Source organism: Hyperolius riggenbachi, chromosome 10, assembly GCF_040937935.1.
Source record: "Hyperolius riggenbachi isolate aHypRig1 chromosome 10, aHypRig1.pri, whole genome shotgun sequence".
In the NCBI taxonomy this organism is placed as follows: Eukaryota; Metazoa; Chordata; class Amphibia; order Anura; family Hyperoliidae; genus Hyperolius; species Hyperolius riggenbachi.
The window spans coordinates 81,297,979-81,320,400 of record NC_090655.1 but is presented as its reverse complement, the minus strand read 5'-3'; the positions used below and the strand labels follow the sequence as shown (position 1 = coordinate 81,320,400).

At 45.6% G+C, this 22,422-nt stretch overlaps 1 protein-coding gene across 1 annotated transcript; it reads right to left on the bottom strand.

Annotated features, from left to right (window-relative positions):
* Nucleotides 1-230: 230 nt before the first annotated feature.
* On the bottom strand, nucleotides 231-9,114 carry LOC137535713 (waprin-Phi1-like). Its single transcript, XM_068257586.1, has 4 exons — nucleotides 8,998-9,114; nucleotides 7,336-7,539; nucleotides 407-527; nucleotides 231-318 (listed from the first exon to the last, which is right to left on the bottom strand). Exons 1-4 carry the CDS (start codon nucleotides 9,068-9,070, stop codon nucleotides 315-317), a joined length of 402 nt encoding a protein of 133 aa, XP_068113687.1. The 5' UTR covers nucleotides 9,071-9,114; the 3' UTR covers nucleotides 231-314.
* Between the last annotated feature and the right edge of the window lie 13,308 nt (nucleotides 9,115-22,422).

Here is a 22,422-nt window from a genome sequence, read left to right as displayed (position 1 = left end):
ACTTCAGAATCTCCCTTACGGTCTAGTCTACCATACAAGATAAACTTCAGGGCCTCCACACCCATTACTGCATACTGCCTGTATTCTTTCCTCACCCACTTTTGCTGTGACTGCTGAAAGCAGGTGGAAGCAGCCTCTTCTGACGGTTGCCATTGAAAACTGTTTACTGTAGTCAGTAGAAGAAATAAAAAACAAAATAATAAACACCACTCACACACTATGCAAATACTGCTGTCTACTACAAAGTTTATTAGAACTTTTTCAATCATATTTGCTTAGTCTCCTGGGAAGCTGGGACCTTCCTTCTTGCTCCATCACCTGTTTTAGTATCAAGAAAAGATTAATGGTCAGAATAATAACTCAATTTAGAAAGCACAGAGTATGCTGATAATGGAAGTCAACTTACCAATTCTTTCCTGGCTTCTTCCCTGGTAGGAAAGGCTTAGAAGGTGCACACACAGCGACACAGCTCTTCTTACAACAGACCAGGGTCTCTGGGCAGTCTTCATCTTCACTACATACCGTCTCTAGAATAAAAGATTAACATATAATTGCTGTATAATGCAATGCCTAAAATTGGCAAATTAAATTTAGAGATGAGCGTAATGGCGTAATTACGATTTCGCGAAATTTCGCGTAATTAGTGTAATTACGTTTATGGCCGTAAGTACATAATCGTAATGAAGAAGGATTTTGCGAAATTTCGCATAAGCGTATTTTTCGCGTAATTTTCGCATTGCAACGGGTATTACGAAATGAATGCGTATGGCCATGCTCCCGAAGCGGAAAAGTTGACGCATGGATCAATGTTAGGTAGCCGCCGATTTTAAGGGTTAATAGCAAAGCCCCCTTGAATGCTAAGAGCCTCAAATTTGGAGAATATATTAAGGAGATCAGAAGGAATAAGAGGAAATTTTTTTTTTTCAAAAAGACCTTATAGTTTTTGAGAAAATCGATGTTAAAGTTTCAAAGGAAAAATGTAAACATTTAAAAACCCGCCGACTTTAACGGTTAATAGCAAAGCCTGCTTAAAGTTTACGAACACCAAATTCCCAGGGTATATTAAGGGGATCAGTGGGAATAAGAGGAAAGAAATTTTTTTTCAAAAAGACCTTATAGTTTTTGAGAAAATCGATTTTTAAGTTTCAAGGGCGAAAATGTCTTTTAAATGCGGAAAATGTCAGTTTTTTTTGCACAGGTAACAATAGTGTATTATTTTCATAGATTCCCCCATGTGGGAAGAGTTTTACTTACTTCGTTTTGAGTGTGGGAAATATAAAAAAAAACGACGTGGGGACCTCCCTCCCAGACCTCTTTAACCCCTTGTCCCCCATGCAGGCTGGGATAGCCAGAATGCGGAGCACCGGCCGCGTGAGGCTCCGCACCCTGACTATACCAGCCCGCATGGTCCATGGATTGGGGAGTCTCGGAAGGGGAGGGGCAGCCAAGCTTTCCCCTCCCCCTCCGAGCCCTTGTCCAATCCAAGGACAAGGGGCTCTTCTCCACCTCCGATGGGGTCCCCCAGATGCCCACCCCCCCTCCCAGGAGAAATGAGTATAGAGGTACTTGTACCCCTTACCCATTTCCTTTAAGAGTTAACAGTAAATAAACACACAAACACTTAGAAAAAGTATTTTAATTGAACAAAAAACATAACCACGAAAAAAGTCCTTTAATATTCTTAATTAACCATTAATACTTACCTGTCCCTTTAAATAAATGATCCCTCGAAATAGCCTCGGAAATGTTCTATCAGTTACAATGTAACAAAGTTATTACAATGTAACAACTTTGTTACATTGTAACTACGCCGCACCCGACGTCACTCGCCGCCACCGCATACGCTTCTGCGCTGCACGGACCCGACAGAGCTCTGAGCTACATAGCTCAGAGCTCTCTAAAGCATCTTTGTATTTTGGCTCCAAGGAGCCCCATTGGTCCTTAGCAGACCAATGGGGTTCCTTCAAATCAGAAGGAACCCCATTGGTCTGCTAAGGACCAATGGGGCTCCTTGGAGCCCAAATACAAAGATGCTTTAGAGAGCTCTGAGCTATATAGCTCAGAGCTCTGTCGGGTCCGTGCAGGACGCTAAGTCCCCGCCGGCTCCGCTGCCCTCCCCGCCTCTCCCACATGTCACCCACATGTCACTCACATGTGGGTGACAGATGTGGGCGGGGTGGACAGCGAGAGCTGCGGGGACTTAGCGTCCTGCACGGACCTATAAGTGTATGCTGCGGCGGCTGAGCGGCGAGTGACGTCGGGTGCGGCGTAGTTACAATGTAACAAAGTTGTTACATTGTAATAACTTTGTTACATTGTAACTGATAGAACATTTCCGAGGCTATTTCGAGGGATCATTTATTTAAAGGGACAGGTAAGTATTAATGGTTAATTAAGAATATTAAAGGACTTTTTTCGTGGTTATGTTTTTTGTTCAATTAAAATACTTTTTCTAAGTGTTTGTGTGTTTATTTACATTTAACTCTTAAAGGAAATGGGTAAGGGGTACAAGTACCTCTATACTCATTTCTCCTGGGAGGGGGGGTGGGCATCTGGGGGACCCCTTTTTAAAGGGGACTCCCAGATTCCTCCATGAACCCCCCCCCCCCCCCCCCAGGAAATTGCGGCCTCCACCTCCACCGCCCATCGGAGGTGGAGAAGAGCCCCTTGTCCTTGGATTGGACAAGGGCTCGGAGGGGGAGGGGAAAGCATGGCTGCCCCTCCCCTTCCGAGACCCCCCAATCCATGGACCATGCGGGCTGGTATAGTCAGGGTGCGGAGCCCCACGCGGCCGGTGCTCCGCATTCTGGCTATCCCAGCCTGCATGGGGGACAAGGGGTTAAAGAGGTCTGGGAGGGGGGACCCCACGTCGTTTTTTTTTTATATTTCCCACACTCAGAACGAAGTAAGTAAAACTCTTCCCACTTGGGGGAATCTATGAAAATAATACACTATTGTTACCTGTGCAAAAAAAACTGACATTTTCTGCATTTAAAAGACATTTTCGCCCTTGAAACTTAAAAATCGATTTTCTCAAAAACTATAAGGTCTTTTTGAAAAACATTTTTTTCCTCTTATTCCCACTGATCCCCTTAATATACCCTGGGAATTTGGTGTTCCTAAACTTTAAGCAGGCTTTGCTATTAACCGTTAAAGTCGGCGGGTTTTTAAATGTTTACATTTTTCCTTTGAAACTTTAACATCGATTTTCTCAAAAACTATAAGGTCTTTTTGAAAAAAAATGTTTTCCTCTTATTACTCCTGATCTCCTTAATATATTCTCCAAATTTGAGGCTCTTAGCATTTAAGGGGGCTTTGCTATTAACCCTTAAAGTCGGCGGCTTTTTTATACTATACGGAGCGTTACGGTTTAACGCGAAATTACGGTAGCGTTTAATGCGAAATTACGGCATGAACGAAACGCGAAATTACGCGTTGAAAATTACGCTTACGGTATTTTCAATTACGATTTTAATGGCAATTACGCTACTGTAATTTCGCATCGTAATCGCAAATTTCGCATGCGTAATTTTAGTAATGCGAAATTACGAAAATTTCAGCTCAACTCTAAATGTAATTTTAGAAGTAAGTTTTTTACTCCATTTTTCTTGGGTATAATGTTAAAGAACTGGAAGGTCCTATACCTGCATACACAAGTGCAGTATACATGAAGGCATAATTAAAGGACCACTATAGCGAACAAAGTAAGCAATTTAAATCTAACAGGCCTGACAGGTTTTGGACTAGTCCACCTCCTCATGAGGGAATTGTTAAGGTATTTTATTTTTAGAAGCATTACCTAAATGGCAGTTGCTAAGTCTAACTGCTCAAATAGTAAGGTGCTAGACTTAGCAACTTCTGTTCAAGGAAGATGCTTCTGAAAACAAAAAGGGAGCACAGTAGCAGTGCTGTGATGTTAAAACAAAATTCCACTGCACAAAAACTCACTCCCATACAACCCGACTGCTATAAGCAATGTTTTGGCAAAATACTCTTATTTGACGGAGTAAGTCTCTTCTTGGTCAGACAACTCCCAGGTGAAGCCGTCACTTGAATTTGCTGGTACCCCCTGAGCGATGGTGAGGAGGGGCTAAGAAACTTGTACACAGCAAATTTGTTATCATCTAAAATTCCACGGGGCTGTGGAGAACAATCCTCCACCCTTCTGCTGAAATCGCCTCCGGTGCCCAGTCACACTGCCAAAGGTAGATAACGCAAGTGATTTACCCAAGTATTAGTGCTCAAACCTATCGTGCTGAAACCACCCGCTCTTTTCCATGGAAAGACCCCTGTTGTAGCCAAAGGAGTAGCAGCTCCACCTAAGTTGTCTCGGTTTAGAAAACTTGTGGCCCGCAGCGGAGACCAACAAATGCAGCCTAATGCAGAGCGGGCGCAGGGAGCTCTTTCATATTTACCTGTCCGGACGCTGGATCAGCTCTCTTCTTTTCCTCTGGAGCAGGCCCTGTAATGCCGGCATCTTCTTCTGGGTTCCGATCACATGATATGACATGATTGGGACCCAGAGGATGGTGTCAGCATTGCAGCACCGCTCGGTAGTGGAAAAGTCTCTTCCATCACCCCTCTTCCATCCCCGAGTAGAGCTGTAATGCTGACGCCATCCTCTGGGTCCCAATCACAAGTCATATTATGTGATCGGAACCCAGAAGAAGATGTCGGCATTGCAGTGCCCACTCCCTGAGGAAGAGGAGAACCGATCCAGTGTGCAAATATGAAAGTGCTTCCTGTGCCCGCTATGCATTAGGCTGCATTAGGCAGCCCGAGTTTTGCAGGCCGCCTCTGCCCTGCTATGAGTTGACTAAAATGAGACAACTTAAGTGGGACTGTTAATAGGGTAAAGTCTAATGCTGGATCCACACGGTGCGTTCACGCACTCGATTTCCCGCTCGATTCCCATCGATTCGTTTATTTCCAACATGTTCGATTTGGATTTCGATGGATCGTTAGGTCGATTCGGCATACTTTGCATGCAAATCGACATAACGATCCATCGAAATCCAAATCGGACATGAAGGAAATAAACGAATCGACGGGAATCAACGGGAATCGAGCGGGAAATCGAGTGCGTGAACGCACCGTGTGGATCCAGCATTACTCCTTTGGAGTAAGAGGAGCGCTGATCCAGCATCCGGACAGGTGAATATGAAATCGCTCTTCCGCCCACACTCTGCTTTATAACCTGCTGGGGGAGGCAAACTGGGTGGAGGGGGGGCATTAAAACAACATGTCACTGCAGCACACATTGAAAAAAAAAAACCAAAACAGCTGGCAAAAGGTGAACCTGAGGTGAAAATAAACTGTTGGGATAAACAATTGTATTTACCCTCCTATGCCTAAAAATGATTTTTTTTTTTAGCTGTCCCGTGGTTTCTTTTTATGTTTAAACATTTACTATGTAGATATAATGTTTTATTGTCTCTGCTTAAAGTGGATCCGAGATGAACATTTACTAATTGCATAATTGTGTTCCTTTCCTATTGTTTATAGGGCATTCCTCAAGCCAAATACTTTTTTTGTTTTTGTTTTAATACTATAATTCCCTATAAACTAAACAAGCCTCACCCACAGCTTTTCAGAGAGCCTTGACATTTTCAGACAGTGGCAAGGGCTCATGGGAGCTCAGTCTGGGCAGGAGGAGGGAGAGGTATTACTAGCCAGAGATATCAGAGGCAGAGGGGAGGAGGGGGGATTAGGTTTTTTTCACAGGCTGAGTGCTGAAGATGCAGATAAGCTTGCCTGTGTGTAATGTTTACAAACAACATGGCTGCTGTCATTGTATCACAGGAAGAAATAATCATATTCTATTGGAGCTGTTTGCAGCTAGATTTGCTTTAGATAAGATATATAGACAAGTTACTTGTTATAGTTAGTTTTTCATCTCAGATCCGCTTTAAGGGCAGCCTATTAAGTGTCCCACAGTTAAAGTACATGAACTGCTGACTTCTTTTTAATCTATCTCCTGCTCTCAGAAGCTCTTTTTTGCCGGGAAAAGTTTTATGGCTGTAATTTTTTATCAGTGAAGGTTACAATACAATCCAACATGGGTCTGGCAAGAGAGAAGCTGTTGCTTGCCTTAAAGTGAACCTCCGGACTAAAAATCGACTCAGCAGCACTGAAAAGGCCTGGTGTTTCTTTAACAGTTTCACAGCATCAGAACTTTGTTTCTCTTATCCAAGCCTCATTTTTAGCTGCACAGAAGAAAACTGCCCGGGCTTTTTTTCCCCTGATGCTTTGCAAAGCATGATGGGATTTCTGATGTTGTTGCTCTCGTTCTGCTGTTTTGGTGCAATTTTTTTTTTTTACATTTTGAATTTGACATTTGAAGCCTAGCGTGTGCAGCTGGGAGGGGTTATCAGGACACAGGACAGTTGGAACTGTCTCCTGCTCCTTGTCACTTCCTTTCAACCAAAAAGATGGCTGCCCCCATGACAAAGATGGCAGCCCCCATGAATCACAAACATTTGCCTGTTCTTTTAAAACAGGGTGGGTAAAAAATTATATTACCTATCTATTCTAATTAAAATAACTAATGTAACTTAATGACAGTATGTTTGTTTAGGCTGAAGTTCCCCTTTAAGGTTACTTTAAGGCTCTTTAAGGCAGTAAAAGAAAAAAAAGGAACACGGTCTAGTTATTAACCTGTTTGGCTCTGTACATACACATGTTTATCTCATCATGTTACATGTCACTTCGGGTACACTTTAATGCAGATTAGACTTCTTTCACACAGTGGCTTGTCAGTATTATACATACAGTCCTGGGGAAGGAGGGCAGAGTAAAAATATGCACTGGGGCCATGGCTCTGTAACGACACCCAGTGGCGTAACTACAAATCATGCCCCCCCCCCATCCCCCTGCAAAACTTTGATGGGGCCCGTTTAATGTTCCCATACCTTCCCTTGCCTCTCCTTGGTTACCCTTACAGCCTTATCTTATAAGGATCATAAAACAAGTGTGGCCATCAGGATCTTTACACTCATAACATGTGTAGCCACAAACACACCTGATCTGGAGTGTCATTGGGATTAACGGTTAGTAGTTGGGGCCTCCCCACACCTCTGGGCACCCTATAGTTACGCCCCTGCCATTCAGTATCATTGAATGGAATCAGTGCTGCAATGGAGAGCAGTGCAGGTGCCATGTGTTGCTGTATAATGCATGGTCACCTGCACTGCATAGCAGTAACAACGCTCTGTTGTTGCTCTGTGCTGGAGCCTCTCAGAAATAAAAGAAGCTAGAACTGGCCCAGCTTCCTAGATTACAGTTATAAAGGAAAAGTCATGTTTGGTAGACTGACCTACTGACTGGTCTACTTACTGTACTCAGGATCTACACACTTCAGTCCACAGTGGGTCTTACAGCACTTCAGGATTCCGGAGCAGCTGGCGTCTGTTGTACAGTTTGAGCTTGTGGTGGTGTTCACACTGGTGCAGTTTGTACCATTCACACAAGAAGGTGAGCAGGCAGCGGTGCAGGAGTTACTGGACATGCTCGGGCAATGGCCACGTCTTTCAGCAGATTCTTTGCAGAAGAAAATAACAAATGAGAGCTTTCAGGGTTTTCTCTTTTCTCTTCTTTTTAAAATGAAGACAATACAATAAATGATAACAATGAACTTCACAACTTTTAAGAATCTAACCCACTTTTGTGCATGTTCACCATAATTATTATTTAAAACATTTCACAGGAAGCAGCTTTTTTAAAAGAAAGCCAACTTTTTAAATGTTTTCTCATTTAATAAAAATACTGCTTAGTAATGGTAAGGCATGATTAAACAGAGCTGATAGGACCAGGGCCGGATTTACCATAAGGCACTGTAGGCAAGTGCCTACAGGCGCCTGATGATGGAAAGGCGGCTCACTCTCCTTCCAGAGCATCCCCCTCCTTCCTTCCCCATGCAGAGTCCTAAGCGTATTGTAAATGAGACCCTGCTCTCAGCATTCCACTGATAAGATCTCCCTTCATTCAGGGGCAACTTAATACTGAAGATACCTCTGGCTACCTAATACAAAGGGGCACCTGTAGCTACCTATGACAGGAAAGGGAAGTAAGGGAGAAGTGACAGCTGGGCCAGCCAGCACACTTTTGATGTGGTTCAGTTTGTAGCTTCATAGAGGGCAAAGTCTAAAGTGCCAGGACATCTGTGCCTATAGGCTCCTGTAAAGTAAATCCGGGCTTGGATAGGACTGTCGGAGAAATTACATGTAGAGACACATTTTCTATAAGATTAAAACTACCTTTACTGTTTGATACATGGAATTAAATTAAACTTTTGACATAATATATATGGGGTTAAATCATGGTTTCCATCTGTCCCTTTTCCAGATACCTGTTAGGGAAAATAAATGCCCTTTGGGGTTATTTACCTTGAGAAGGGGAAGCCTCTGGGTCCTAATGAGGTTTCCCCCCTTCTCCTCAGCCAGCCCAATCTTGTGCTGGGACCTCTAGACAAAAAAACCCCCCAAAAAACAATAACAAATCATTTGCCGCTACGCACAGGCACCCTAGCAAGTTCCTGCTTAGGCCCTGGCTGAAATAGCTGAGCCCCATTGGGTCTGCTCCACTGTGCAGATGCCTCGCAGTACAGCAGACCCGATCGGACTCTGCTATTTCCGACAGAGCCTATACGGAGAGGTGCTAGTGCGCATGTGCACAGGCCGACGAGTGCCAACAAGCAGATCCCAGGATCCCAGGGCTGGATCCCCTCTACTGAGAAAGGGGCAAGCCTCTGGATCCTAGGGAGCCCCCCCCCCCCTTTCTCAGTAGAGGGGATCCAGTGCTGGGACCCTAGGGTCTGCTTGTTGGCACTTGTCAGCCAAGGTTAGTACCCCCAGGGTACACCTTTAAGAAACAGGTACTTACAGGTCCACCTGAAAGAAATATTCTGCATGAAACATAAAAAATGTACATGAATTAGGGCTGTACACATTTGTATGACATCAGCCAACACTCAATACACTAAAAGAAATAATCACTTACCTTCACTCTCGTGACTGCTGTGACCAGCAAGCACCGCAGCCAGTAGCATGGAGAAAATCACAACCTTGATCATTGTAGAATAGGATGTGAAAATTGGCCAATATTGGTGTAATAAAGCAGCTCTTACAAGAGAGGAATGACTATAGAAAGCCAGCTTCACGTATTTATACACTGTTACAAGGCGACACACAAAAGACGGCTTGTGGTACAAAAACACAATGTCCGGTACATTATTCTATTGAACTGTTATTTGATCTTGTATTTGAAATGACATCATATTCATAAGTAGAAGGACACATGACAGTTATTTCACAAGAGAAAAAAGGATCTATTTTTGAGACAAGTGATGTAAGAAATCCTATATGGTGTCTTGTAAACAAGCCCATCTTCATTGTCCCTACAAAGTTTTTGTTACAGGCAAGCCGAAACCACCCAGTACTGAGCTGACCTTGCCCATGGAAAATCTGAGGAAGTCACATGGAAATTCCAGGGCTGTACTGCAGTGACAGTGGGAAAATGTTTGCTAGGTCTTAAAGGAGCGTACGTACAAAAAGGGCGCCTGGACAAACAGGGCGCGGGGTGTAAACTCTAAATAATAATTAATCATTAATAGGGTTTATAAAAATAGTGTGCTATATTTCGTTTACAAATAAAGTTTAACAAAATTATAAATCATTAAATAATGTTTATAAAATCGGAAATTGTGAAAACGTTAATCTTCCCTATTTGTAAAGTTAAACTTATAATTACGTTTATTAAAAAAACAATAATATATGTTTAATTGTTATAATTGTATATTATTGTGAATAACCTTCATTTATGGTTTGTTCTTATAATAAAATCTGAAAATATTCTTTATAACGATGATATAAATATAAGTACGTTCGTAATAAGTGTTGTAAAACATTAGTAATTATTACTAAAATTTTACTAAAACTATACCTAAGCCTACTCCTACACAGAACCCTCCCTGTACCTATCCCTAACCCCTAGACCCCCCTGTTGGTGCCTAAACCTAAGCCCCCCCTGTTGGTGCCTAAACCTAAGACCCCCCTGTTGGTGCCTAAACCTAAGCCCCCCCCTGTTGGTGCCTAAGTAACCCTCCCTGTACCTACCCCTAACCCCTAGACCCCCCTGTTGGTGCCTAAACCTAAGACCCCCCTGTTGGTGCCTAAACCTAAGACCCCCCTGGTGGTGCCTAAACCTAAGACCCCCCTGTTGGTGCCTAAACCTAAGACCCCCCTGTTGGTGCCTAAACCTAAGACCCCCCTGTTGGTGCCTAAACCTAAGACCCCCCTGTTGGTGCCTAAACCTAAGACCCCCCTGTTGGTGCCTAAACCTAAGACCCCCCCTGGTGGTGCCTAAACCTAAGACCCCCCTGTTAGTGCCTAAACCTAAGACCCCCCTGTTGGTGCCTAAACCTAAGACCCCCCTTTATTATGTGGATAATAATGTTTTACTAATTATGGATGCAAAAAATATTTTGCAATTTACGTAACGTACTGATCGCTTTATTTTGTGAATAATAATGTTTTTTATTATGTGGATAATAATGTTTTACAAATTGTGACTCCAAAAAATATATTCCAATTTACATTACGTACTGATCGCTTTATTTTGTTAATAATGTTTTAAAAACAGTAAGGGATAAAACTTTAAATAATGTTTAAATTATTTAAATAAGATAAATATATTTAGTATTTTCATAAACGTTATTCGGCACGGGTGCATTTTATAAACGTAAATCAACACAAGCTCAGTTATAAATCATTAAACAGCTCCGGGCGCCGTTTGTAAACTTTATTTAGCTCCGGCGCCCTTTTTTCCTGCTCGGCGCCCATTAAACGTTATTTATTATGGGAGTGAATGGCGGCGCCCTTTTTGTCCACTAGCTGCCTGCGCCCTTTTTTCCCAGCTCCCTTAAAGGATACCTTAGCACAATATAAAATTAAAAACAGGGGGGAGCAGGCATGTTTAGTGGGCTCTCCTCATGCCCACCACTGCCACCCGTTTTCCTCTGTCCCACTCCGGACCGGTACAGCCTACCAACCTCCCAAACTTACTTCTGGTCAGAGTGGTTGTGCTGCCTGCGCAGGCACTGCCTGGCGAGGCACATCCATGTTTGTAGTTGAGATGTCAGAGTGCCTGTTCATAGTTGTGGCGTAGTGTGCCTGCGCAGAGCACTCCCAGCCATGACCTCCCCTACCAGGAAGTAAGTAGAGATGGCCCGAACCTCTGATTTTCGGTTCGCGAACTGGGTTTGCGAACTTCCGCAAAAGGTTTTTTCTTTCGCGAACCGCAATAGACTTCAATGGGGATGCGAACTTTGAAAACGAGAAACATTTATGCTGGCCACAAAAGTGATGGAAAAGATGTTTCAAGGGGTCTAACACCTGGAGGGGGCATGGATGAGTGGGATAGACACCAAAAGTCCCGGGAAAAATCTGGATTTGACGCAAAGCAGCGTTTTAAAGGTAGAAATCACATTGAATGCTAAATTGCAGGCCTAAAGTGCTTTAAAACATCTTGCATGTGTATACATCAATCAGGGAGTGTAATTAGAGTACTGCTTCACACTGACACACCAAACTCACTGTGTAACGCACCGCAAACAGCTGCTTGTGTAGTGACGGCCGTGCTGGACTGGTGCGCACCATGGCGATAGCGGTTTTCAAGCCCATATGGTCGCTGGGCTGTGGTAGCTCAATGACAACAGTGACTGTCCAGCTGATCAAATTTGGTCTGTCCACAATGAAGCAACGACCTTATGGGGCTTGATTCACAAAAGAGTGGTAACTGTTAGCACGGCCGTTTTCGCGCGAATTTTTGCAATGTGCGCGATTGCGAATTTTGGTGTGAAACGATAATGGTTTTCGCGTTCAAACGCGAAATTTTGCGCAAAAACGATATCGATTTTGCGCGTAAATTCGCGATCGCGCGCAATGCGAACATTCACGCGAAAACGGCCGTGCTAACAGTTAGCACTCTTTTGTGAATCAAGCCCATTATCTTCTTGTATGTAGGTAGGCATAGGTAGGTGCCCCAGTATAGGTAGGTAGGCATAGGTAGGTGCCCCAGTAGTTAGCTAGGCATAGGTAGGAGTCCCAGTATAGGTAGGTGTCCCAGTATAGGTAGATAGGCATATGTAGGTGTCCCTGTAGTTAGCTAGGCATAGGTAGGAGTCCCAGTATAGATAGGTGTCCCAGTATAGGTAGATAGGCATATGTAGGTGTCCCTGTAGTTACCTAGGCATAGGTAGGAGTCCCAGTATAGGTAGGTAGGCATAGGTAGGTGCCCTAGTATAGATAGGTAGACATAGGTAGGTGCCCTAGTAGTTAGTTAGGCATAGGTAGGAGTCCCAGTATAGGTAGTTAGGCATAGGTAGGTGTCCTACTATAGGTAGATAGGCATAGGTAGGTGCCCCAGTAGTTAGCTAGGCATAGGTAGGATTCCCAGTATAGGTAGGTAGGCATAGGTAGGTGCCCCAGTAGTTAGCTAGACATAGGTAGGAGTCCCAGTATAGGTAGGTAGGCATAGGTAGGAGTCCGAGTATAGGTAGGTAGGCATAGGTAGGTGCCCTAGTATAGGTAGGTAGGCATAGGTAAGTGCCCCAGTAGTTAGCTAGGCATAGGTAGAAGTCCCAGTATAGGTAGGTAGGCATAGGTAGGTGTCCCAGTATAGGAAGATAGGCATAGGTAGGTGCCCCAGTAGTTAGCTAGGCGTAGGTAGGAGACCAAGTATAGGTAGATAGGCATAGGTAGGTGTCCCCGTATAGGTAAGTAGGTGCCCCAGTAATTAGGTAGGCATAGGTAGGTGTCCCAGTATAGATAGTTAGACAGGGCCTTGCTGGCACAGTAATAACAATTACCAAGGTCCAGCTGCAACAGATAGGGCTGTATAATGTCAGTGTCAGTGGGCAACACAAAAAAAAAACACATCAGGAGAACATTAGCTCTCAAAAGAGCTGTTGAGGGGTGCAATTTTAGCAATAACAATCAGCCAGGAGCAAGCTAACAAGCCTACAAGGGCCTAACTAATCTTTCCCTATGAGAGTCTGCCAGCAGCTGCCCCTTCACTAAGTAATGCAGGCACACGAATGAGTGTAAAGCCCGGGGCTGCCTGCCTTTTATAAGGGGGTGAGTGGCTCCAGGAGAGAGTGTAGCCTAATTGGCTACAATGTGCCTGCTGACTGTGATGTAAAGGGTCAAAGTTGACCATAATGGCGCACTATGGGGGTGAATCGAACTTCCGCAAAAGTTTGCCTTCGCTGGCGAACGCGAACCACCGAAAGTTCGCCTGGAGCCGTTCGCATGCGAACCATTCGGGCCATCTCTAGAAGTATGTTCGGGGGGTTAGTAGGCTGTACCTGAATGGGGACAGAGGAGAACCAGGGGAGCAGTCGGCATGAGGAGAGCCCACTAAACATGCCTTCCCCCTCCCCCCCCGTTTTTAATTTTATGTTGTGCTACGGTATCCTTTAACCACTTAATGACAATGTATCGTATTAAAACGTCATGTTTGAGCCTGTTAACGGCAACATGACGTTTTAATACGTTGCTCTTGCGCGCCGCTCCCGCTGAACACTTCCTATAATGGGAGAGTGTTCACTAGTGCCATCTTGTTGCCAAAAAGTAAAATTACACATACAGGCACATACATAGATACACAATATTAATACAATTAGTAACTTACACTTTCACAGCTCCCCCCCCACCCAAAAAAGTTTTAAAAAAAAACCATAAATAGTTGCCTTAGAGACCCAGATTTTTTAAGCTATATTTTATGAGGGAAAATTACTTTTACTTTACTACATAGGGGATTGTAATTATGGACCGGACAAAAAAACAAGCAAAAAAACAGAAAAATAACACCTATATTTCAAAATAATATATTGTTGCCATACATTGTGTTAGGGACATAATTTAAACGGTTTAATAATCGGGACAACTGGGCGAATAAAATGTGTTGGTTTTATCCATAGGAGAACGTTTATGTGAGAGAACGCGGAAAAGCCGCCACGTGTGCTGCTGAAGAGGCGGCTGATTCCGCGTCCAATGCGGCGGTTTGCACGCGGAAGCGTGCGTCTGGTAACAGGGCAGAACGCGGAAAAGCCGCCGCATGCAACAACAGTAAGGCGGCTGGTTCCGCGTCCAGCACGGCGGTTTGCACGCGGCAGCGTGTGTCTGGTGTGGCTGAGTCTGTTAGTGCACACAGGCTTAGGAATACACGTGCGCACGCTGAGAGGCAGAACTCTTATACTGGGCATGGAGAGATCAGCTGATCACGCCGATCAGCTGACTCCAGAGCAGGATACTATTGGTTGATCAATTAAGGGTGGTGCTGGAGAGCACTACTCCATATATAGTTACTGCTGGCCAGTTGCAAGTTGTCTGCCGTTGCGAACACTACGTGGAAGCACTCAGACCTTAGTCAGATCCAACAGTGTGTTTGAACCAGGTGGACCTGGGAATTCACACTGAGCCAGATTACTTATACTGTTATTCTGTTTATGCTTAGGCTAGTTCCAGGGTGTAGAGACCACGGACCTCACACCCAGACTAGGGAACTGTATTATTATTTGTGTTATACTCCAGACTAGTTCCAGGGTGCTGAGACCACGGACCTCGCACCCAAGACTAGGGAACTGTATTTGTGTTATACTCCAGACTAGTTCCAGGGTGCTGAGACCATGGACCTCGCACCCAAGACTAGGGAACTGTATTTGTGTTATACTCCAGACTAGTTCCAGGATGCTGAAACCACGGACCTCGCACCCAAGACTAGGGAACTTGTATGATCATTCTGTTATACTTCAGACTAGTTCCAGGGTGTAGAGACCACGGACCTCACACCCAGACTAGGCATTGTTTGATATCTGTTATGACTTATTGCTTTCCTGACTACTCCTCTGTCCTCTGATTCGGTACCTCGCATATCTGATACTCCGTTGCCAAACCCTACTTGCCCTGGATACCGAATCAGTCTTCTGTCTTTGTACTTTATCTGTCCGTGTGTTACCGACCAGGCGTGCCCGACCTCGAGAGCTATCTCTCCTCTTAAGAGATAGTCTCCAGTTCAGATAGTGACATCCACCTTCAGGAGTCACTCACTTTCTGGTCCTTCCTATCTCCAGCCTGACTCCACCCCTTGGAGAGTCTCAGGCTGCTGGAAGGTTCCTGTGTCCTCAAGAGCAGTATTCCTTTACTGCCTATGATCACCTGCGCAGCAGGTGCATTACTCAAAGTACTACTGTTACACCAAACACTCACATACCTATAGGTGTCCAGAGGTTAGCAATATATCTGTATTATCGGTGATTCTGCAGATCATCAATAATCAGGTATATATCTGCATTCTTGGTGATACTGCAGATCACCAATAATCAGATTCGCTCTGCGTGCTGACACCAATCGTTACAGTTTAATTTTTAAACTATAATGGCTGAAACCTGAGAAATAATGAATTTTTTCCATTATTTTCTTATTTTTCCAGTTAAAACGCATTTAGAATAAAAAAATTCTTAGCAAAATGTACTACCCACAGAAAGCCTAATTGGTGGTGAAAAAAACTAGGGGTGTAGATCATTTTCTTGTGATAAGTAGTAATAAAATTATTAGGGTATAAAAAGGAGGAGCACTGACAGGTGAAAATTGCTTTGGTCCGTTAGGGCAGGGATCCCCAACCACCGGGCCGCGGCCCACTGCTGGTCCGTGGGCAGTTTCCAGCTGGGCCGCGGCGGGTCTGGCCTCTCGCCAGAGCCGGGACAAGGTCCACCACCAACAGAGGCTGGGCTGCCCAAGTGCGCCCCCCCCCCCCCCCCCCCCCGTTTAATGTAACAATACATTATGCACAAATACAGTATTTTTCCACAGGAAAATGGATTTATATAAATTAACTGTAAACAAGTGATACAAACAGGGGGCTTCTAGCAGCCCCCTGAAGTCCTTCTGTGTCCACGACACATCGGTCCAAGTCCCTTTGGCCAGCAGTGGCGACCAACACAAAGCTGGCTGGTTGCCGCCAGTCGGCGGCTCCTGCACATGTGCGGCCCCAAGCCATGCGCACAATGCAAGTAGTTATCAGGCAAATATTAAATGAAAAGCTTTACTCACCTTGGGCTCCTCCAACCCCTAGCAGCCAACTGTCCCAAGCTGTCACCCCCACTCCCCGCCGCTGTCCTGGTCTCCATGCTCGGCGCGGAAGGTGCAAACTGCCACTGTCAATCAAGCCCACGTATGCGGCTTACTGCGCAGGCGCAGAACTACTGTGCCTGCGCAGTAAGCCGCATACAACGTGGGCTTGATTAACAGCGGCGGTTCACGCGTGTGCAGTGCGGATGACCTCGGGGTCGGCTTCCGCACTAAGCACAAAGACCGGGAGAGCGGAGGTGACCGCGTAGAACAGTCAGCTCGGCTGCTGGGGGCTGGAAAAAGCCCCAGGTGAGTAAAGCTTTTTTAAAAATATTTGCCTGATAACCACTTTAAAGCATGCAGCATAATTCTGGCCACATGTGTTTATAGGTGTAGAATGAATGATATACTATATCCACAAACTCATTCTGCACCTATATACACAGGTAACAGACACTATGCTGCTTGCTCGCAGGAAGAGCTCTTAGCAATAGAAAACAACTAACCAGGCAGTGAGTCAGGATTTAGGAATCACTATCAGCCAGGATACTATTCCTCAGTCACTAGCTATGTGACACTTAAGCTGGCTGGACCACACGAGTCAGTGGCAGTTCACAGCCAGCGTGTGATGCTGTTGCATAGAATAAATCCAGCTTAGTGAAGGCTTCTGAAGATGCAGCGTCCACAGGCAAAGCACAATCACTCGTGACTCCTGGGATTATTTTGTATGACACATAGGAAGGACTTCCTTTATTTTTGTTCATCTGTGGGACACAAGGAAAGGACTTATATTTCATAACTCCATTTTTTGTGTGTTCAGATGATGTGCTAACCATCTGCGACCATCAGTGGTTGACATGTATGGCTATTTCCCTAAACTGGACACATGAAGAAAATAATTACACTCCTGACAGTGACAGCAAATGACTCCTCTACCAACATCCAGCAGGCTGACTGTCTCTTCATTGCCCACTGAGTGACTCTCACTTACTTGATTATTATGGCTGCAGCAGTTGCAGTCCATTCCCCACTACACAGCCAGCCCAGCGAGAGAAGACGCCTGCGAGGGACGTTAGTGTGACATCACCGTCATGTGACCGTCGTGACGTGATGACTGAGGAAGGGGGGCGGACACATCAAGTTGAAGCAGACACCTCCGTGACCACACATCAAGTGAAGGGGCGGGCCGCAGGCGGGACTCATCACACGAGAGCCACTAAGCTTCAGCCACAGTAAGCAATCATGGGCTTACGAGTGAGCTGCACACTGCTTGGCTTAGTGGCTGCTTGATATAAAGTAACAAAATGCATCGGCTCTTGAGAGCGGGGAAGGGGCGGTGCAGGCAGCGCCATGGCAACTGTACACTCTCTCAGAGAGAGAGAGTGTACACTGTAGAGACAAATTCTCGCCGGTAAATTGCAGTGCAAGCAGGCAGCAGCACTAAGGATTTCGAAGTGCGCTCATGATTTATTTGACTGACAGGCGCCCAGAGGCCGTAGCCTCGCCAGCCTATGTGTCGGCCCGGCTCTGCCTCTCGCCCCACTCCCCCCCTGGCCGACGCTCCTGTTACTTTATGAGCTGGCGGCTGCTTCCTCTCTCAGATTCCCCCAGCCGCACTCCTCTTTGCAGCATCTTCTATTTACAGTAGCGCGTCCCACTGCTGCTGTAAGGAGGGAAGGAAGCGAGACAGCAGTTTCCATGGTAACGGTGATCGCTGCTACAGGAAGCAGCTGTCCTGCTTCCTTCCCTCCTTACTGCAGCCATGAGACCCGCTGCTGTAAATAGAAGATGCTGCAAAGATGAGATCCACTGGGGGAATCTGAGAGAGGAACCGGCGGGGGGAGTGGGCTACCCGGCGGCAACTATACTAGCTATACAGCGGCAACTAGCTATACAGGGGCAACTAGCTATACAGGGACAACTATACTAGCTATACAGGGGCAACTAGCTATGCAGGGGCAACTATACTAGCTTCACAGGGGCAACTAGCAATGCAGGGGCAACTATACTAGCTATACAGGGGTAACTATACTAAGCAACTATACTAGCTATGCAGACGCAACTCTACTAGTTATGCAGGGGCAACTATACTAGCTATTCAGGGGCAACTATACTTCCTATACTAGGATACTGGAGGCAACTATACCTAGATACTAGGGATGGGACGAATCCACAATTTTTTCGAATCCGAATCCGAATCTGAAAAGGTTCTCGAATATCTCGAACCTTTCGAATCCCGAATCTAACGAATCCTGCACATAAGAATATTGCGATCCGTGGTATAGTTGCCCGCAGTATAGGTAGCGAGGTAAAGGTGCCTTCAGTATAGCTAGCTAGGTATGGGTGCCTTCAATATTGGTAGCTTTCAGTATAGGTAGCAAGGTATAGGGGCCTGCAGTATAGGTAGAAAGGTATATGGGCCTTCAGTATAGGTAGCAGGGTATATAGGCCTTCAGTATAGGTAGCAGGGTATATAGGCCTTCAGTATAGGTAGCAGGGTATATGGGCCTTCAGTATAGGTAGCAGGGTATATGGGCCTTCAGTATAGGTAACAGGGTATATAGAGGCCTTAATTATAGGTAGGTATGTAGGTAGGTATAGGGGCCTTTAGGTAGGTAGGTATAGGGGCCTTTAGGTAGGTAGGTAGGTAGGTACGTATAGGGGGCCTTTAGGTAGGTATAGTGGCCTGTAGGTAGGTAGGTATAGTGGCCAGTAGGTAGGTAGGTATAGTGTCCTGTAGGTAGGTAGGTAGTTAAAGGGACCTTCAGTATAGGTAGCAGGGTATAGGGCCTTAAGTATAGGTAGGTATGTAGGTAGGTAGGTATAGGGGCCTTTAGGTAGGTAGGTATAGTGGCCAGTAGGTAGGTAGGTATAGTGTCCTGTAGGTAGGTAGGTAGTTAAAGGGACCTTCAGTATAGGTAGCAGGGTATAGGGCCTTAAGTATAGGTAGGTAGGTATAGTGGCCTGTAGGTAGGTAGGTATAGTGGCCAGTAGGTAGGTAGGTATAGTGTCCTGTAGGTAGGTAGGTAGTTAAAGGGACCTTCAGTATAGGTAGCAGGGTATAGGGCCTTAAGTATAGGTAGGTATGTAGGTAGGTAGGTATAGGGGCCTTTAGGTAGGTAGGTATAGGGGCCTTTAGGTAGGTAGGCACGTATAGGGGGCCTTTAAGTAGGTAGGTAGGTATAGAGGCCTGTAGGTAGGTATAGGGGCCTTTAGGTAGGTAGGTAGGTAGGTAGGTACGTATAGGGGCCTTTAGGTAGGTAGGTAGGTATAGGGGCCTTTAGGTAGGTAGGTACGTATAGGGGGCCTTTAGGTAGGTAGGTACGTATAGGGGGCCTTTAGGTAGGTATAGTGGCCTGTAGGTAGGTAGGTAGGTATAGTGGCCGGTAGGTAGGTATAGTGTCCTGTAGGTAGGTAGGTAGTTAAAGGGACCTTCAGTATAGGTAGCAGGGTATAGGGCCTTAAGTATAGGTAGGTATGTAGGTAGGTAGGTATAGGGGCCTTTAGGTAGGTAGGTAGGTAGGTATAGGGGCCCTTAGGTAGGTAGGTATAGGGGCCTTTAGGTAGGTAGGCACGTATAGGGGGCCTTTAGGTAGGTATAAGGGCCTTTAGGTAGGTACAGGGCCGGCGCTACCATTAAGGCAAAGGAGGCAGCTGCCCCAGGGCCCCAGAGCTTGTAGGGGCCCCCAGTGGCTACAAGAGGAAATTTTTTTTTCAAAATCGGCCTTATAGTTTTTGAGAAAATCGATTTTAAAGTTTCAAAGGAAAAAAAAACACATTTAAAAACCTGCCGACTTTAATGGTTAATAGCAAATCCACCTTAAATGCTAGAAACCCTAAATTTGCAGGGTATGTTAAGGAGATCAGTAGGAATCAGAGGAAAAAACAATTTTTCAAAAAGACCTTATAGTTTTTGAGAAAATCGATTTTAAAGTTTCGAAGGAAAAAAAGTATACTTTTAAATGCGGTAAATGTCACTTTTAGTAGCAAACCTAACGGTAGTGTAATTTTACATGCATCAAACGAAAGCACAATAAATTTCCTGACGGGGTTTCCAGGGGGTCTATACGCAGCCGCAGCGCTTTGGCCAGGGATCGCTATACAGCCGCAATATGGCTGTATGAAGATCCCTGGCATGTTTTCCTATTTTCCCAAATTTTTTTTTTTTATGTTTAGAGTGTGGGAATTTAAAAAAAAAATTGTGGGGTCCCCCCTCCTGAAACTTTTTAACCCCTTGTCCCCCATGCAGGCTGGAATAGCCAGAATGTGGAGCTCCGACCGATTGGGGCTTCACACCCTGACTATACCAGCTGCAAAAAAGGTATCTTAATGCCGATTTTTGTTCCGGGGTATATGTTGGGGGGGCCCCCCAGGTTTATTTTGCCCTGGGGCCCCATTGTTGCTTAAACCGGCCCTGGGTAGGTAGGTAGGTACATATAGGGGGCCTTTAGGTAGGTATAGGGGCCTGTAGGTAGGTAGGTATAGTGGTAGGTAGGTACGTATCCTTTAGGTAGGTATAGGGGCCTGTAGGTAGGTAGGTAGGTAGGTATAGTGGCGGGTAGGTAGGTAGGTACGTATAGAGGGCCTTTAGGTAGGTATAGGGGTAGGTAGGTAGGTAGGTGCAGGGCCGGGCCGAGGCATAGGCTGGAGAGGCTCCAGCCTCAGGGCGCAGTGTAGGAGGGGGCGCACAATTCATTCAGCTGTCATTCCTAATTGTGTTTGAAGCAGAAAGAAATAAGAAAAGGGGATACATAGCAGTGACTGCAAGCCAGATAACTAGATATTAAGGTGTTGGGGAGATTGTGGGCCCTGTGGCACCTCTTAGTCTAATAGCAATCAGTGTGTGACGGCTGGGGTGGCAGGGATGGGGGGCGCACTTTGGTGTCTCAGCCTTGGGTGCTGGAGGACCTTGTCCCGCCTCTGGGTAGGTGGGTAGGTAGGTGTCGCTCCCCCTCCCCCCCTGTGCCTCCTCCGCTCACCCCCACGGCCTCCTCCGTCCCCCGTGCCTCCTCGCTCACCCCTGCATAAGTATCAACTCACCTGTCCAGTGGAGCGCAGAGCGGCAGACCTCGTCGTTACTTCTCGGTTCCCTCTAGTGGCCGGACCGGCTTTTACTGATGACGTCATTGTAAAAGCCGTCACTAGAGGGAACCAGGAAGTGAGCGAGAGGTCTGCCGCTCTGCGCTCCACTGGACAGGTGAGTTGATACAATGTATGCGGGCGGGCGGAGGAGGCGCGGGGTGGGCGGAGGAGACGCGGAGGGGGGTCGGAGGAGAACGAGTGCGAGCGGCGGATGCGCGGCGATGCAGCGTCGGAATTCGGCGGATTCGCAAAGTGGAAAATGGCGTCGGGATTCGAATCCACGAATCTCGAATATTTCCCAATATTCAAGGGATTCGTGGATTCGCCGGATTCGTCGTCCCATCCCTACTAGATACCCTATACAGGGGGCACTTATACCTGGCTACCTACCTATCTATACACTCCAAATGAAGGGGCTCCCGCTGCTAACCCCGACTCAACCCCCCCACCGCTAACCCTGCCTCCACTACGCAATCCCCCCCCCCCGGGCCCCAGAGGAACGTTTGGTCTGGTTAGCGGTCCCCGGGCTGAAAAAGGTTGGGGACCCCTGCGTTAAGGTAAAAACCCTGGTTAAGCTTCAATGGGCCTGCTACAATTCACTTTTTCTCCTAAGTTTTCTGCTAAGAGATACTTTGTCATATTCTGTTTAAAATACATTTTGCACTCTGCAAAAGTTCCAAAAAGTAGGTGAAAAAGTACTGTCAAAATAATTTTGAGTATTTTTATGCTTGCCGGTGGCTTAAAAGGCATTTTATTTATAATGTGAAAATATCTCCTAGGAGAAAACTTAGGAGAAAAAGTAGCCCATATGCAGTTAACTTTTTCTCCCCAACATTTTTATCTTCTATTTAAAATAACTTTCCAGCACTTTTGAACTAAAAAAAAGTCCTGAAAAGTAGGTGAAATGTACTATCAAACATTATCTTGCTTTCAGGGGGCTTAAAAGGCACTTTATTGACAAGTTTAAAAATATCACCTAGGAAAAGGTTAATTGCATTATGGGACAGTAAATTAGGTCTGGCCCTATGTCCATACCATGAATGTAATAAAATACAAGCGATAATAAAGTTAATATCTTCGATTCCCAATTTTTTTTTAAGGGAACCTGAGATGAAATACGGGTGAATTTTATATTTTTTTTTTTTTAACCAAAGAAGAGAAAAGCCTTTGGATCCTGTAGAGTCTTCCCGTGTCCTCCTTGTCACTGCCCCTG

Coding starts and splice junctions, on each gene's coding strand:
- LOC137535713 (XM_068257586.1), bottom strand. CDS start 9,070: ATGATCAAGGTTGTGATTTTCTCCATGCTACTGGCTGCGGTGCTTGCT. Junction 7,540..8,997: donor CAGCAGTCACGAGAGTGAAG/GTAAGTGATTAT, acceptor TCTTCTGCAAAG/AATCTGCTGAAAGACGTGGC. Junction 528..7,335: donor GTGTGTAGATCCTGAGTACA/GTAAGTAGACCA, acceptor CTTTTATTCTAG/AGACGGTATGTAGTGAAGAT.